The sequence below is a fragment of the Polyodon spathula genome, chromosome 4, assembly GCF_017654505.1.
Source record: "Polyodon spathula isolate WHYD16114869_AA chromosome 4, ASM1765450v1, whole genome shotgun sequence".
Lineage (NCBI taxonomy): Eukaryota > Metazoa > Chordata > Actinopteri > Acipenseriformes > Polyodontidae > Polyodon > Polyodon spathula.
In genome coordinates, this window is record NC_054537.1 from 69,073,772 (window position 1) to 69,092,243 (window position 18,472).

The 18,472-nt window shown below is 42.0% G+C and overlaps 1 protein-coding gene across 1 annotated transcript in view; it reads right to left on the reverse strand.

The window, feature by feature from the left end:
* dnah5 (dynein, axonemal, heavy chain 5) overlaps nucleotides 1-18,472 on the reverse strand; it is a 94,633-nt gene that overhangs the window by 33,061 nt on the left and 43,100 nt on the right. The window contains exons 41-49 of the mRNA XM_041246737.1: nucleotides 15,526-15,675; nucleotides 14,976-15,122; nucleotides 10,100-10,341; nucleotides 9,560-9,736; nucleotides 8,910-9,114; nucleotides 8,451-8,593; nucleotides 7,988-8,122; nucleotides 7,488-7,610; nucleotides 3,065-3,278 (exon numbers count right to left, since the gene is read on the reverse strand). Coding sequence (XP_041102671.1) covers nucleotides 3,065-3,278; nucleotides 7,488-7,610; nucleotides 7,988-8,122; nucleotides 8,451-8,593; nucleotides 8,910-9,114; nucleotides 9,560-9,736; nucleotides 10,100-10,341; nucleotides 14,976-15,122; nucleotides 15,526-15,675 — 1,536 coding nt within the window. The remainder of the gene's footprint in view (nucleotides 1-3,064; nucleotides 3,279-7,487; nucleotides 7,611-7,987; nucleotides 8,123-8,450; nucleotides 8,594-8,909; nucleotides 9,115-9,559; nucleotides 9,737-10,099; nucleotides 10,342-14,975; nucleotides 15,123-15,525; nucleotides 15,676-18,472) is intronic.

Below are 18,472 nucleotides of genomic sequence, written 5' to 3' on the forward strand. Positions count from 1 at the left end.
ACTACTAACAACCAAACGAGCAAGATGGGCCGAATGGCCTCCTCTCGTTTGTAAACTTTCTTATGTTCACATAACCAAAATAGAAATGCATTTAAGAAACTTAAATAATCAGCTCCTGCATTACAAATAAAATTTATTCATATATATACCCTGTCTGACATCATCAAAAAGACATAAAGCACAGGTCTCTAGTCGTTTTTTCTCCAGAAAAAGCTGAGAAAATCTTTCAATGGCCGAGTAAGACCGATAGGAGCCGAAAAAAAGTGCGTATCGGATAGCCCCATGCACCATAGAGATAACACAGACATAAACAAAGGAGACAGCTGCTTCTCCATCCAGCGCTCAAAGAATACCACAGACATTTGCAGAGCTTTTCAAGATTTTATAGTAATACAATAATGACTTGGGTTGCATTAATGAGGAGTTTGGTGATAAAACAAGTGATCAGGAAAGGATTTATCAGTATGCACGTCTATAAAGAGGTATGTGAAAAATACAGCGAACAAGGGGTGGGGCTTGGCTGTAGTATTGAGTGTCGTTTTGCGATTCAGTGCCTTTTAAACCTGTTTTACTCTGAAAAAATATTTTAAACAGCGCGTGTAAAATAAACTGTGCGTGTGAAAATAAATTGGACCTGACACTCCTGACAGGTGCTGAATAAATGGACCGCAAAGGGTTAATTTTAGATGGATGGATGATTGTTTTGTATGCCTGAACAACATGGTACTAAATTGTATAAGCTTTTAATAGAATTGAGTCCTGTGACAGACCGCGAATGAATCTGAGTCAACAATCTCCCTCCCAACCTGTGAGGGCGATGTAGAACAGGAACAGTGTGCCCTGGACTGGATGGTTTGGCAGTTCATTCCAGTTCAAAGACATACAGAAAGGGGGCGGAGTCACAATACCAGAAGTCATCACCTCAATGCGGTAGGCGATGTGTCAGTCATGGATTGGAAGATACGTGATTGCACTCGTTACCGAACAGGGCGTGACTGAGGGTATATCAGGGGGCGTGGCCAAACAATCTGTTCCTTGGGTATGGTTACGAAAAGACATATAAGGATGAACTGTGTTATAAAGAAACCGTGAGTTTTGTGTGTTTTGCCAGTCTATTTACACTGCGATTTGTCATTATAAAAGGCTAACCTCTGGGAGCTGTAGCTAAACTGCCAGCAATTAAACCAGGACTGCACTTCACCATTGTACATGAACAAACCTGTAAATTACTACTTTCACTAAGAGCACTCACTTTGGACTTGTGACCGTGTTGTGTTTGTGTGTGTCTTGTTTAGTGTATTACTTCGGCACTGAACCCTGTGGTTTACCTGAGCGATACACATCGTTGTGTAGAGCCAGGTATTATAATTTGTCAGCAAATAAAGAGCTGCTTTTTCACTGTAAACTGTATTGTGTCTAACATTAATGAGGACCGCATCACCACTGCACTACCAACCACTTTGCCACAAGCCCCTAAAAGACAGGATCATGTTTTTAAACTAAAAGTTTTTTAAATGAGGGCTTAGACTTTTGATAAAACATGGTCTCCCTGAAGAAGGCTACATTTCTTTTTACAAAATGCTCAATTAATAAAGCTTTTTTATAGAATTGAGTTCTTAAAAATAAGGTTATTGTTTTAAAATGTAGAGCCTGGACTCTTGATAAGCATAATCTCTCTAAAGGAGTTGACTTGCAAAATGTTTAAAAATAGGATGACACTCTTGACAGATAGAATTATGTTGTAAACTAAAAACAATGTTCTTAAATTGACAATGAGTTCTAAACAAAGGCAGTGTGTATTCTTAATAAACATAGTTTCCCAAAAGAAGTAGTTATCCTATTATAATGTTGTGACTGGTTTTTGGTTCCTCTTAAAAGGTTTATTGGGTTGCTCAACCCTTTGAGTAGTGAGTTCTACAATTCACTGCTGTTCCTACAGGAGTGAGTTTTTTTGTTTTTTGTTTTTCCTGATGCATATGCTTGATTATTATGAGTACAGCGTACAAACAAGCTGAAAGCTATATGTTTGTATGTATGAAATGAATACTGATGAAATACAGACAATTTTTACTGTAAATAAATAAAACAAAATATATAAATATATATATATATATATTTTTATTTAGTCAAAAGGTTTTTACTAAAAAAATAACACGGCCTAACAAAAAAAAAGGGCGCGAGAGAGAGAGAGGGATGAATAAATCATATCTGGGTAAACAGGTAGTGGGGATGGAGGGAGTGAGAGTGTCTAGTGCTTCAGTGTATGATACTCCTTGAAGCATGGAGCAATGCATGGAGCTTGGCACCGCCTCTTCGCTGTCACTTGATGTTGATGGTAAATATTCTTCACTTACGTCTTCACTGACACACTCGCTGACATGCGATTCAGTGGAAGAATTGTATGTATTTGAATTTAAATTGGAACCTGAATTCAGTATGATTGCTAATACTTCTTTCTCACTGAGCAATCTTCGCTGGTTTACAAACACTGTTGACATTTTTGTGACTGGGATAATTATATGTAATTCAGTCAATATCTAGCAGAGGGCGCAAGAGACCAATAAAAGGTGTTACAGAAACCTAGTGTTACGATAGATATTATGCGATCAGGGGTTTTGTAGACTCGGTAATTCAAGTTTAAAGTTGCGGAACATACCAATACATTCGTACTCCCTGGGGACCAGAGTAGTTCATATTACTCAAAAGGGTTAAATTCATTTCACCTGGGCCTGCAGCACAAGTATATATAATTCACCTAACCCACCAGGAGAAATACCCATCCTGCGCCCACCCTTATGTGACAATAGGTTAAAAATCAGGCTTTACCAAGCTTAGAAAACTAAAAGCATACCAAGTTGGTATGATCTTTCAGCTTGTTACACAAAACAGCCATTTTTTTAACATAGTGCACAAAACACCAAAGACCAAAATTAAGGGAAAAAAGGTTATAATATCTTTCTTATTCATTTAGCAGAAAGTTGGTCTACCATAAACAAAAAGCCACCAGTCTATACAACCTTATTATTTTTCACAGAAAAATTTTAGTAAATCATCACATCATTACCAAAAATCTTATCAATGGAGGAGTTGGAGGGCAGGGTGCAGTTGAAGATAGAAAAGTGCCTCTTCAGTCTTTGAGGAATGTCATTCCTTCCTCCACCGGGATGGATCATGGCTGCCAGAAACTGAATATCAATGATGTTGGTGAACTCCCCCGGCTTCTCCAGGTTATAAAATCCATTCTGTTCCATCAGCTGGCGGACTATCTCATTGGTGACCTAAAGAAGGGAGAAAGAAGGCGCATATGAAACACATAGCTATAACTGTTGCTACCAATATGGAGCAATGATAAAAAAAAATAGATTTAAAAAAAATTCACAAAGGGTTCATTATTAGTGAGAACTTAGACTATAGAACCATAGAAATCACCTGTCTACCAAGTGTGAAGCTGTAACAAAGTGCCCGCCCCTGTGTATTATCTGTTATGTGTTGCGTGTGGTGTGTTTAAATGTTGGTGTATAGACATTGGTACACGGGATATAAACGGGTCTGTGTAACACGAGTGTTTAAAAATGTATATGTGTATTTAGGCACGAGGATTGCACAGCACTTCACGTGCAAGTAAAATGTAGTAATATGTGAGCACGGGGAATTGCACTTTATTAATTCACGTGCTGGGATTCAAGTGAATAATTAATTGGTAATTGAATCCCAGCACAATAGTATATATAGATGCACGTTGTCACATACTGGCGGTTGGGTGTTCGGTGAGCGGAGAACGGGATTGGAGACGGAGGAAATCAGTAGTAGTATAATAAGAGGAGAAAGTATCCGCTCACCGTGTTTGTCAGTGTCTGTCCGTGCACCGTTTCGTTAAGTTTAGTCTGTTTTCGTTTGTCTATTTATTTTGGCGTAGAGTGCCGTGTCCTGTGTTTTTCGTGTTTGTGTAAACCTTTTATTTGGTATTAAACCGGCGCCAACAGGCGTCTTCATCACTTCATTTCATCCGTCCTGTGTTTTGTGTATTTCATTCCTTTTCCTGGTTCTGACGCCGCCCACTTCGGCCGTCTCTGTGACACGTGGTGTCCTGCGTGGGATTTAACAGCGCCTCCAAGCGTCAGACCAGGAGAGGTTTTTTTTTGTGTGGGGAGAAAAAAAAAAAAAAAAAAAAAAAAAAAGGGGCGTCTTTGGATTACAAAAAAAAAAAAAAAAAAGAAATGGGGAGAAGCAGGAAAGACGATAAAGAGGTGAGGGACAGGGAGGAGGAGTGCCGCCTAAGGGCCAGACATCCCCGGCGATGTAACCAGTCCTTGCCGGGGTGCCTCCTCTGCAACCAGGACCATCTCTTTGCCAATTGTCCCTTCCGCTGCCCCTACCAGGAGGGAGAGGAGGAACTGCCGCAGGAGAGGAAGGTGAGGAGGTGGCAGAGAAGGGGAAAGGGGAAGAGGAAGGCAGAGGTCCCACCGCTGTCTCCACAGCCGCACCAGTCCCCTGCAAGTGAGGGAGAGCCGCACCAGTCCCCTGTTTCAAGGGTAGACTACACGCCGCTCCCACCTCCACCACCAGGAGACTACACGCCGCTCCTACCTCCATGGGCAGGAGCAGAGCAGCAGGAGCTGCCTCTGCCTCCGCCACCTCCACCGGCAGGCGCAGAGCAGCAGGAGCTGCCTCTGCCTCCGCCACCTCCACCGGCAGGCGCAGAGCAGCAGGAGCTGCCTCTGCCTCCGCCACCTCCACCGGCAGGGGGAGAGCAGCAGGAGCTGCCTCTGCCTCCGCCACCTCCACCGGCAGGGGGAGAGCAGCAGGAGCTGCCTCTGCCTCCGCCACCTCCACCGGCAGGGGGAGAGCAGCAGGAGCTGCCTCTGCCTCCGCCACCTCCACCGGCAGGAGCAGAGCAGCAGGAGCTGCCTCTGCCTCCGCCACCTCCACCGGCAGGGGGAGAGCAGCAGGAGCTGCCTCTGCCACCTCCACCGGCAGGGGGAGAGCAGCAGGAGCTGCCTCTGCCTCCGCCACCTCCACCGGCAGGAGGAGAGCAGCAGGAGCTGCCTCTTATTCCACCAGCAGAGGGTGAATGCCTGCTGGGTCCCTGTCCACCAGCAGAGGGTGAATGCCTGCTGGGTCCCTGTCCACCAGCAGAGGGTGAATGCCTGCTGGTATCACTTCCCCCACCAGCAGAGGGTGAATGCCTGCTGGTATCACTTCCCCCACCAGCAGAGGGTGAATGCCTGCTGGGTCCCTGTCCACCAGCAGAGGGTGAATGCCTGCTGGGTCCCTGTCCACCAGCAGAGGGTGAATGCCTGCTGGTATCACTTCCCCCACCAGCAGAGGGTGAATGCCTGCTGGTATCACTTCCCCCACCAGCAGAGGGTGAATGCCTGCTGGTATCACTTCCCCCACCATCACGAGGAGAGGAGCTGGAGCTTCCTCTGCCTCCACCTCCATCAGGGGGAGAGGAGCAGGAGCTGCCTCTCCCTGCACCACAAGGGCCAGGACTAGATGCTGGCGGTCCTCAGCAGCCCTTGCATAGGCTGCTGAGGGAAGCACGGGGAAGAACCGCCCGGCTGCAGTGGCCGAGAAGAGGGCCAACACCCGCACCCCAGCTTGTCCTGACTGCCAGCCTCGCTTCGCCCAAGGATGCCAGCCTCGCTTCGCCCAAGGATGCCAGCCTCGCTTCGCCCAAGGATGCCAGCCTCGCTTCGCCCAAGGATGCCAGCCTCGCTTCGCCCAAGGATGCCAGCCTCGCTTCGCCCAAGGATGCCAGCCTCGCTTCGCCCAAGGATGCCTCTGCATCGCCTGGGGTTGCCCGCCGCTCTGCATCGCCTGGGGTTGCCCGCCGCTCTGCATCGCCTGGGGTTGCCCGCCGCTCTGCATCGCCTGGGGTTGCCCGCCGCTCTGCATCGCCTGGGGTTGCCCGCCGCTCTGCATCGCCTGGGGTTGCCCGCCGCTCTGCATCGCCTGGGGTTGCCCGCCGCTCTGCATCGCCTGGGGTTGCCCGCCGCTCTGCATCGCCTGGGGTTGCCCGCCGCTCTGCATCGCCTGGGGTTGCCCGCCGCTCTGCATCGCCTGGGGTTGCCCGCCGCTCTGCATCGCCTGGGGTTGCCCGCCGCTCTGCATCGCCTGGGGTTGCCCGCCGCTCCGCATCACAGCCGGAAGTACTGTGGCCGGAACCCCACGAAGGGGAGCTGCCGGCCACGAAGAAGGGGGAGGAGGTCTGGAGACCGCCAACCCCAGCAGCAGTTTCGCTGCCGGAGGAGGGGGAGGAGGTCTGGAGACCGCCAACCCCAGCAGCAGTTTCGCTGCCGGAGAAGGTGAACGCCAACCCCAGCAGCAGTTTCTCCGCCGGAGATCGTGGGGGAGGTCCGGAGACCTGCTCCCTCTGCAGTTTCTTCCCTGCAGGAAGAACGGTGGTTGAAGCCCCACCAAGGGGAGCTGCCGGCGCCGAAGGAGGGGGAAGGTCAGGAGACCACACCCCAAGCAGCCTTTCCGCTGCTAGGACTACCCTGGCAGGAGAATGCTACCCTGCTGACAGCATTACGACCTGTGGGCCCCTGGAAGCCTCTGGTCCTGGCCAAGGACTTTGGGCGGGACTTTTGGGCTTTTAAGGGGGGAGGTGGCCATTGAGGCCATGTGTGCTTTGCACAGGAGGGGGTATATGTGACAAAGTGCCCGCCCCTGTGTATTATCTGTTATGTGTTGCGTGTGGTGTGTTTTAAATGTTGGTGTATAGACATTGGTACACGGGATATAAACGGGTCTGTGTAACACGAGTGTTTAAAAATGTATATTTGTATTTAGGCACGAGGATTGCACAGCACTTCACGTGCAAGTAAAATGTAGTAATATGTGAGCACGGGGAATTGCACTTTATTAATTCACGTGCTGGGATTCAAGTGAATAATTAATTGGTAATTGAATCCCAGCACAATAGTATATATAGATGCACGTTGGCACATACTGGGGTGGGGTGTTCGGTGAGCGGAGAACGGGATTGGAGACGGAGGAAATAAGCAGTAGTAGTATAATAAGAGGAGAAAGTATCCGCTCACCGTGTTTGTCAGTGTCTGTCCGTGCACCGTTTCGTTAAGTTTAGTCTGTTTTCGTTTGTCTATTTATTTTGGTGTAGAGTGCCGTGTCCTGTGTTTTTCGTGTTTGTGTAAACCTTTTATTTGGTATTAAACCGGCGCCAACAGGCGTCTTCATCACTTCATTTCATCCGTCCTGTGTTTTGTGTATTTCATTCCTTTTCCTGGTTCTGACGCCGCCCACTTCGGCCGTCTCTGTGACAGAAGCCCATAGCTTAAAGCATTTGGTCTTTAACATTTGGAAATTAAAATTAAAATGCCATTTACAACAGATTAAGGTCAGACATTATCAAACAGTTTATCATACATGAGCTCGAGCAAAAGAAGCAGATTTATATTTAAAAAAAAAACAACAAAAAAAAACACATGATCAATTCTTTGCTTCCAGCAGTTGTGCTGACTAACCTGATCTCCCCATTCGTTGATGACAGGCATGTTGATATCATCAACAAAAACAGACATCTTCTTTCCAGCTGGAGGTCCATAGGTTGCACCCATTCGTTTGTCTACATAGCTCTCAATAGTGCGCTTAAAATAAATAAATACATAAATAAATATATAAAACAGAATTTGCCTATTAGTGCTATTTTGTTACATATAGTAAACAACTAAAACCACAATTACATATCCAGGGATTTCTGTGTATTGCGGAAAAATCTAATTAAACATCACTATGTTCTACAATTTTGTTTTTCAAAAACTGAACATATATCTTTGGATATCTTTTTTAAAAAACTGCTAATAACAGCCAAGAGGGATGACTACACATCTTAATGAGAAAGCTTTCAGTGGGTCCTTATCACCCCAAAGTAGTTGCAGAGGAAAAGGAAAAGTGGAGATTGAATTACCACTTTAAAAACTTGGCAGAAGTATGTATGCCCTGGAAAAATGTTTGATATCGTTACCTGGAACATCAGAGGTGTGGTGGCGGAAGAGAAGTTGAGACTTTTCGCCATGTGGGATTCAGGGTCATACTTTGACATATATCCTTTAATGATGACTGTTTTGGCCGTACCCTGCTCTCCGATCAACAAAACAGCCTAGAAAAAAAGTTTTGCATAATAATAATAATAATAATAATAATAATAATAATAATAATAATCCAATATTGAAAGAGATGATCACATGTTTAATTATATTGCTGTACAGTTTGACTAATATTTTACATAAAATAACATACCTGAATAAGAATACACAATTTTATATTACAATATGCATTCCAAGAATGCTATAACTACATATTTATTTATTAATCTGAATAAGAAATATTTAAAATATTTTTCAAGTCAAAAGCCGGCATCTGATAGAAAACAATCTGTACTTTAGAACGAGAGGACTACAAATCTTAAGAGAAAAACACTATCCTACCTTGCCCTGTTTAGCAATTGTCTGTATAAGGAAGTCAGTCCTGACGTTGTCTACATTCGGCACAAGGATGGACCCATATTCAGGAGTGATGTCAGGTGGGTATATATATTCCTCCACCTGTGTGTTCCAATGAACCCATTTACCTGAAAATCATTTGCAGAAGCATTTGAAAGCAGATTATTAGTCAGATGACGCTTTCATACACAGATTTTATTTTGCAAGGTGACCATAATAAATGCAAGCCGTCACATCAATATACTGCTTGAAAAATGTTACGCATAACTGGCTGCCTAAGACACATTTTTTGCCTTCTAACCGATGGCATGCAACAGGCAAATCACACACAAAGCAACTTGTTGTTGACATTTCAGTTACAAGACATTATCGTGGGCTGAAAATGAGTTGAGGATCACCACTAGACCGATTTACAGAAGCCCCAAAAGAAAGGTCACAACCCACCATCAGATGTGACATGGTAGTCAAACATTGTGTCCTCGCTGCCGACTGGGATGTTGGGCAGGTCGAGTTGGATGGTCTCGTGGTCCCGGAGCCAATTCTCCAGTTTCCTTCTGTCTTCTAGCTCTAAAAGAGCGCCGACACTCCACATGAGGGAGAACACATAGAGTCTCTCCAGGTGCTCCCGAGTCACCTCTCCACCTTGTTCCTAAACAACAGTACAACAGAAATATGATTTCCAGTACTGAAGGACACAGAACGTTAATTGACACACTCCACTGGCAAAATGAGAACATTATATAAAACTCAAACCCACAAGTCCTGTCAGTTGAATTAATAAACACAATTAAATGAGAAGCCTTCATAATTATTATCCATGTGCTATAAATACCCCTCGATACTATATTGTTAATTGTCACTATAGTTTTTGACCACCATATTTCCATCTATACAGACATTCCTTTAGTTGGACCTGCTTAATAAACATCAGCCTATCTGCCTGCACATTCCCAGTGAAGCTGGGGTCAAAAACTAAAAAGAGGAAAACTATGAACGTCATTCAGATAAATAGAAGAAAAATATACTGGCAACAACCTTTTTGTGTGTAAGAGCATCTGTCTGCAAAAATGAGGACTGGGTTTAAAGACTTTTACCTTGGGAGGAATGAGGCCCTGCAACATGTTGATGCTCTGCATGATCACAAAGGCCTCCAGCATCTCCATCTTATACTCCAGGGTCTGCACACTGAATCGATACAGAGCTGGGAAAGACGATGAGTAGAGATGCTTCAATATTTCCCCCTCCTGCAAAGAACGCTTCTTTAGCCAGCCCTGAAAAGGGACAAAATACAAGTATAAGAAAAAAAAGTAAAATAATTTTCTTGGTTCATATTCTTTGTTGGCTAATTGTGGCATACTTTTCCTTGTGGGTCTTCTAAGTCTATGTGAACTCTTCAGCTCTTTATACTGTCAACATGATTTAAAACATTGATAACTGTATGTTCTCTTCTTTAAAGGGTGTTTATAAAATTGTGATTTCCATTTAATTTAAAATACAAAACCTTTAAAAACCAAGAATCTCAATATACATAATTAATTGAATGATTACTGGCGAGCTCCAATTTAGAAAAGCAATCAGAATCACATTGGATTTGAACAATCTAGATAAATGCAACTATTATTCAAATGTCTTACCTCAAGAATAGGGCTCCAGTTCAGAACCGATGAGCTCATAAAAACCATGCCGTTCCGGGACACAGTGGCTGGGGAGGCATTGTCAATATTGTGCGGCTCAAAGACAACCTTGCAATTGGGAGCCATGGGGATACGATCTCCATTAGCCAAGGTGAGGGTCTTGTTGTCATCTAACACAGAGTTCAGGTTTTCAATCCAGATTGCATCAACTGGCCCATCTAGGACAATCCACATGTGCTCTCCTGCAAACAAAGTGTGGGCAAATCAATAAAGGGGGCAGCAGAGGAAGGGAATCATTGTGATAAAGTTTAGTACTAGGACTGTGGTATTTTGTGGGTTTCCATATTTTGGTGGTATTCAAATATCTGAGGATGTAAATATATATATGTGTGTTTGTGTGTGTAGTGTGTGTTTGTAGTGTGTGCGACCTGACTCAAGCATTCAGAATTGACAATGTCAACCCAAGGGAATTTTTCGACCTGAAAAAAGAAACAAGGGCAAGGGATCAAAAATTGAGATTAGACAAAGGGGCATTCAGAACAGAAAATAGGAGGCACTTTTTTACACAGAGAATTGTGAGGGTCTGGAACCAACTCCCCTGTAATGTTGTTGAAGCTGACATTCTGGGATCCTTCAAGCTGCTTGATGAGATTCTGGGATCAATAAGCTACTTACAACCAAACGAGCAAGATGGGTCGAATGCCACCTTCTCGTTTGTAAACTTTCTTATGTTCTTATGTTCCTTTTCCTTTGAATTTAAGAAACACTTTTTAAACCAATTTTTTTCTTCTCATGACCTGCATCTTACAGTATAGTAATGCGTGTATTAAAATTGCCAACAAAAAACATGACTGTCTGAGCACATAAGTAGAACTACGACATGACCTACAGGCAGCCATTTTCAGAGAAGCGGAGTCATTATCTGGGAGATATCAAAAAATAAAGAGGACCTCCAACTCAGAGGATGATGACTAGGAGAGATTTGTTGTTGTTAAAGGCATGTTAAATTTCCCAATATACAGCATGCTTTATCAATATGCCAAATAGTCAAGTTTGTAGCATCATTGCAAAAATTCCTTTGTATAATGATAATGGCTCTTGTATGGCTCTTGTAATGGCTCTTGTATGCATAACTGAAGTTGCATTTTGGAAATGCAATGTTTTAGTCATGCCCTGAAAGGGAGGGGGACCATGCTTGAATTGCAGAGAATAGCTGTTCTGAACATTAGTAAGCACCCAGATGTCCATGGTGCATTGACGCCAATACTCCAGATGGCTCCCTGAAAAGCAGCCCTGGGCCCATGGCAGCAAACTCCTAGGCAGCCTATTTTTTAAAAATATAATACTAGATACACAGAACAATTGCATACCAAAAGTAGGCAAATCAAAATCTAAGACAAAACTGCCAAAATGGTTTAATAGATCAATTAAAAAAAATATTGAGAGAAAAAACACACTTTACAGAGCTTTTAAAAGGGACCAAGAACAAAGTACACACAAGAGTACTTGGAACTGCAAACGCAAGTCAAAAAGGAAGTTAGAAAGGCCAAGAGAGAGATAGAAATGAGCATTGCCAAGGGGGCTAAAACCAATTCCAAAAAGTTTTTCCAATATTATAAAAACAGCAAAAGAACATTCAAAGAGGATGTAAAATGTCTAAGAGATACAAATGGCAAAATAATAGATGGAGAAAAAAAACAGCAAATACATTAAATGATTGCTTTTCACAAGTTTTTACAAAAGAGGATATGGACAACATACTCCACATGTCACCCTGTTACCATTCAGTTTTAAATAAACTAGCATAACAGGAGGCAGAAGTGTTAAAGTGAGCTCTTAGAATAAACAAATCCCCTGGGCCAGATGAGATCCTCTCAATAGTACTCAAAGAAATGAAATAAGTTATTTACAAACTGCTAACTAAGATCATGCAACAGTCTCTTAAGACAGGTGTTGTACCGACGGACTGGAGAATTGCAAATGTAATACTGATCCACAAAAATGGAGACAAAACCAAACCAGGTAACTACAGACCAATAAGCCTGACTTCTATTATATGTAAACTTATGTCTAACTAACCTTCTTGATTTTTTTGAGGATGCAACATCAACATGGATAATTGCAAAGCATATGACATGGTTTAGTTAGATTTCCAGAAAGCTTTTGACAAAAAAAAAGTTTAATTCTCAAACTAAACGAGGTAGGAATTCAAAGAAATGCACATACGTGGATTACGGGTGGTTAACATGTAGAAAACAGAGTACTGATTAGAGTAAAACCTCAAAATGGAGCGAGGTAACCAGTGGAGTACCATGGCTCTTCGTAATCTACAATAAGATTCTGGTACAGTAAGCAAAGTTGTTAAATTTGCAGATGAGACAAAAATAGTAGGAGTTGCAGCAGCAAAGGTCATTCAACATTATCTAGACAGCATTCAGAACTGGGCAGACACATGGCAAATGACATTTAATAAAGAAAAAGTGTAAGGTACTGCATGCAGGTAACAAACATATGTGCATTATAAACACCATATGGGAGTGTGACAGAGACAGAATGATTCTTGGTGATGAATCTCCCTCCCACTACTAGAACATTTCTGTTCTGTAGTACGAACAGAAAATGGTGAAAATTGTAGATTCAACAATGATTGGACCAATAAATATTTCTTTATTTTACCAACCATACTGAACACAAAGCTAATGTGTTTATTGTGCAATGAATGGGAGTCAGTAGTTAAGGAATACAATATGAAAAGGCATTTTGAAACCAAACAAGGAGCTTTTGGAAATATTTATCCAGAGGACACAGTAGTTAGAAGCTCAAAAGTAGAAGCGCGGATATCTTCATAACAGCTATACTATTAATATGTCACATACATTTTAAAATATTTGTAATCATACTCTGTTAAATTCTCACACTGTTCTATTATTAAAGTACTATTCATATGGTAAAATGTGTAAGACTTGTTCAATATATGAACATTCAAGTTATATAATATTTATTATTGCTTAAAAATGTGCACAGTAAAACACTCTACTCCTAACTTTTTTTCCAATCTGGCCCCCTTAAATTTAAAAAACTAATTGAATAGCCCTTAAGGCAACTCTATCTGTCCAAGGTATACAAGAAGCACATGCAAGCAGTTTTATAGCAAGTACAGCATAAACCAGTCTGTGGTGTTGCAGATGAAACTACAGATGGGAGAGATAAAAAAACATCCTCAACACTATTTAATTTGTAATTGTACAAAAATTGTATACTTTTGTAATAATGCCCCTTGTTTTCAACTATTCTGTATATTGTAATGCCAGCTATAAGCTGTTTTTTTTCAAAACATCTTCATTTGTTGACTGAACTACAGTACATTGTTACTAGTGGACTGCTTTAAGACTACAGTATCTCAAGGGCTTAAATAATTTGAAAAACAGGAAAAAACGTTATTGGTCATTTTGAAAAAATTGAATTTGCCCATTCCCGGAGCATGAGCCCTAGAAGCAATGTTTAATCTTTGCAATGCATTAGTAAGACCTCAACTAGAATATTTTGTTCAGTTCTGGTCACCTTGCTACAAAAAGGATATTGCTTCTCTGAAAGAGTGCAAACAAAAGCGACCAGAATTATTCCAGGTTTAAAAGGCATGTTATATGCAGAGAGGCTAAAAGAAGACTACGCGACGACCTAATTCAAGCATTCAAAATTCTAAAAGGTATTGACGATGTCGACCCAAGGGACTTTTTCGACCTGAAAAAAGAAACAAGGACCAGGGGTCACAAATGGAGATCACAGAAAGAGACATTCAGAACAGAAAATAGGAGGCACTTATGTTGTTGAAGCTGACACCCTGGGATCCTTCAAGAAGCTGCTTGATGAGATTCTGGGATCAATAAGCTACTAACAACCAAACGAGCAAGATGGGCCGAATGGCCTCCAATCGTTTGTAAACTTTCTTATTTTCTTAACTAAGTAAAAAAGTAAAATGTTAAACATGTGTATATCTTATTTTAAACCCAACAGTAGTATTATTTATTTTTTTTATCATTCAGTAGTTCTGCCTCAAAACACAAACCATATATAAAAGTCACAATATCAAATTCTAACAAACTACTTTGCCATATGTCAAAACTGGTCTTAAAATATTGCTATGAGACTACATCTATCATTTCATGATTTACAGTTCTCCAGTATTTTATATATTGTTGAAATGTTGTTCCTCTGCGTGCTGGAATAAATGGATGACTGCTTTCCTCCCCTGGGTTCAGAAATCTCTCAGCTACTCTGGGGATTGACTTTACTGCCAGCAGATAATTGGCACTCTCTGACAAACTTCTAAAACTCCATGCATTTTTATAAATGTGCCTGGGGCCTTCAGAGCTTCAAAGCATGCTGGGAGCACTATTGTTACCAATAGCATGCAGGGAACCAAAGAATTAACATATCTCGAGGGCACAAGCAGGAGGGAAATTTAAAAAAAAAAAGAGTTTAGAATAACATATTTTCTAAAAAACCAGCCTCACAGGGAATAAATAAAACATAACAATGCCTCCAGCATAATTTTCCCCTTTTACCAGAGAAACACTAACTCAATCTATTCAAAACATAATGTGGTATATGCAGTAGGCTTTCAAGGCTTTTGGAAACCCACATGCCAAAGTGTACCTACCCTCAAGTTATAATTCTATGATAGCTGTTGATTGTTTTGTTTTTTATTTGCCCAACACACCCACATACCAAAGTGAACTTTTCCAACTATTACTTTGACTCATTAAAAAACTAATTATAACTTGAGCACTGGTCAACTTTGGGATGTGTGTGTTCATTTAACTTCTGTTGCTTCATTTTAGTTAACTGTTGTAATAATTAAATTTCTTCCTCCAACCTTTCTTGGCCCTCAGAGTTTTCCTCCACAAGGTTGAGAAGATTCCATCAGTCCAGTCATTGGTGGCCACATCAAGACGACCAAACATCTGGGGTGCAGTGATGGCCTTGGGATTCATCCTCATCTCCCGGTGGGGCTGCCCGCAGTCTACAATGACATTGGCAGATCTTGAAAGCACAGCACTCAAGGCCCATTTTCATGAAGTCTGTAGGGCTTGAACCTCACCTGAATGACTTATCGACTGCATTGGACAGAAGACCTTTTTTTAATCCAAATAAGCAGTTTTGTAGGTGGAGTCATCATGTAAGAAAATACTTTTTTAGCTTAGATTTTAGTGAGAGTTTTATTTGCATGGTACATAGGTCAGACATTTCTCTTTTTTTTCATAAGTTATATACAATCTCTATTACAGTATATAAACACCATACCTGTACTACACATTTAAGGTCATTTAAGACCTCGGGTCTTTTCTAAGACTGAAAAGCATTTAAATGATCTTTATACATAATGAAGCAACAATTTGCAGCACTTGTTCTGAATGTATACTCACCAGTCATGGCCTTCATTAAGGTGTGGATACAAGTAGTTTTTCCAGCACCACTGGGTCCCAGTGCCATCATTCCATGGCGTACTCTTTGAGTCTCAAACAACTGGATGACTTTCAGTTTCCAGGGAGGATGGCTAATAAGACCAGCTTCTGCTACCTGTAAAAATATTCAAAAGGGAAAATACGCAAGAGTAAAATTCTGCTCTGAATTATTTACAGATTTTTTTTTTCTTTTTGTTATGAATAAAGTGCATTTGACCATTCACAAATACAGGTATGTTGTTGTTTTTTTGTTTGTTTGTTTTGTTTTTTTAAGAACAATTTCAGGCACACAAACCTTTATTTTTAATCAGAACATATTTATATACATTAAATAACTCAAGAGTTACAGATTTGTGAACAGCTTTGTCTTAATTAGATAGAAATTGACTTAACCCTAACGTGTTACTTATCATCTCACATTGTATTCTAGTAGTATTTGCACTTACTTTAAACTACACTGTGTTTAAAAATTGTTTTTGCACTGTAACGTTGTATTGCCCTGTAACATATGTAAGTCATCTTGGTTATCAGGTGTTGACGGTTAAATAAACTAGTAATAATATAATATAATAATAATAATTAATATAATAATATATTATATATAATAATAATAATAACTACATTTTTGCCCAAACGGGTAGTAAATGCAGTAACCTGACCAATAAGTTGCCACCAGTTCCATCAAAGCATTACACAAAAGACAATATTCCTCCATCCAGGAGAGCAACCACCAAGAAAAGGTGTTAAAACCAAGCCTCACCCAGGACAACTGGAAGCTGCTAGAGACTGGAAGATGCTGGCAGATGTTGGTCATTGGCTTATTTTTCCACCTGAGATTGCCACCACTAACCTTCAACCAGACATTTTCTTGTGGTCTGGATCAGCATGCCTTGTTCATCTGGTAGAGTTAACAATGTCATGGGAGGATGCTGTGGATGAGGAGTATGAGAGGAAGAAACTTTGGTTTGCACAACTAGCTGCTGAAGCGGAACAGTGAGGATGGAGAGTCCGAGTTTACCCAGTGGAGGTGGGTTGTCGAGGATTTGTGGCACGCTCTAGAACCCAGTTTCTCAGAGATGTCGGGTTCAGTGGTCAAGAGTTGCAACGCACAGTGAAGAACTTATCTGAAGCAGCAGAATGGAGCAGCAACTGGCTATGATTGAGACGGAAAGATTCTGGATAGGATTCTCAAGCACAATAGAAAGAAAACAACACTGATGTACTGGCTGGGCTGAGCTGACTGGGGGGACGGAGGGGGGTGATGCTGGGATGCCAGAATCACTGTTGAGCCCTCTTCAGGTGTCATGGGCTAGTCAACGAAACACAGAGGATGGAATGTGTCCACTTGAAGACCCCAGAGATGTACCCTACTTAGCTCAACCCAGACGGTTGTCATGCTGATGCGCTGGGGCGACCACACTGGTTTGATCCCCAGAGCCAGCATTGCAGCCGTTGTGTGCTGATGCGCTGGGGAGGCAAAATAAGCTGATCTCTGGAGCCAGCATTACACTTCAGCAATAAACACCAGACAGAAGCATATCTACATTATCAGATGGAAAGCAATGCAAATGGATGGAGATGCAGATGGATCAAATTAGTTTACTGTAAATCTATGTCTTAGTTGGTGCTTATCTTGGCGACAGCAGAGTTCAAATCAGCATGAAGTTTAACATCTACTCTCATGCAATGGAAATCATGAAGATCTGGATACGTCCGGTGACTGCTGTGAATAGTGCAGCTGGCAACAAGGGAAAGACCTTGTGACAGCATGAAGAGGAGGAAAGAGACCTCACTGGGGCTGGCAAGGGTTAGCTACCATTGTCGGCAGCATCCAGCTCTATGTTCTCAAATGTACACATGATGCTGGAGACACCTGCCCAAGGTTTCTATGAAATTAAAGAGAAAAATACCCTTAGAGTCTGTGACAGCAGGGGCGGAAGATGACTCAATGTTGGATAACACGTTAATGACTTAGGAACGGAAACTTATATGAGAATGGAGAGTACTTTACAAAAGACTAGTTCAAGATCTGCAGTTAAAGACATGGAACTCCAGGTATGTGTCTGCGGCTGAAGCAAGGTGACAACGGCCAGGGGTTTGAAGATTCGTCAAGGGAGGGAGAAGGGACAAGGGCCTCGCATTGATCAGTACTTCTTACAAAAGTCAGTCGAATGAAATCCAGTGACAGGAAGCAAACCATAGTTCGCAGGATATCAGCACCCTTGTCATAGACATGAGGAGGACTTGCGTGGATACAACTAGTGATGAACCTAATGATCCTTGCAAACCCGGTCAGATGAACGAGAATAAGAGAGAAAAGAACCTCAACGGGCACAAGCCTGGAGGTAAATGGCCAAGAGCTTGTGAGAAAACTGCGTGGGACACAGTAAATACAGATCTCTGTTTTACTTTGGAAAGTTTAAATGGAACAGTTGAAAACAAGCTGGATAAATTTGGGGACATCATCTACGCATATGGAAGTGAGAGGTTTGGAATTGAAAAAAGGAACGAAAAAGTACAAACTATTCCTGGAAAGTCTAGATGGCAGCAGGAGATTGAATGCTTAGTTACAGAAAGGAGGCAGTTGAGGAAGCAATGGAGAAAAGCAGAACAAAGTCAGGATCTGTTACAAAGGGTCATAAAAAATAAGCTTGCAACATTGCGCAGAGCTGTGCGCCTACAGAAACGCTACAAAAAGAAAGAGCGTGCAAGAACTAACTTTTAGAAAGATCCATTCAAATTTGTAAAGAAGATATTCACCAGTGAGAAAAATAGCACACTAAAATCATCTAAGTTTGAGCTGGAGAGATATTTGGAGGTAACACATACAGATTAAAAAAGGCAGGAGCCTATGTCAATTCCATCAGACATCCCACCTATCAATCCACCTGAATACAAAATGGAGGAC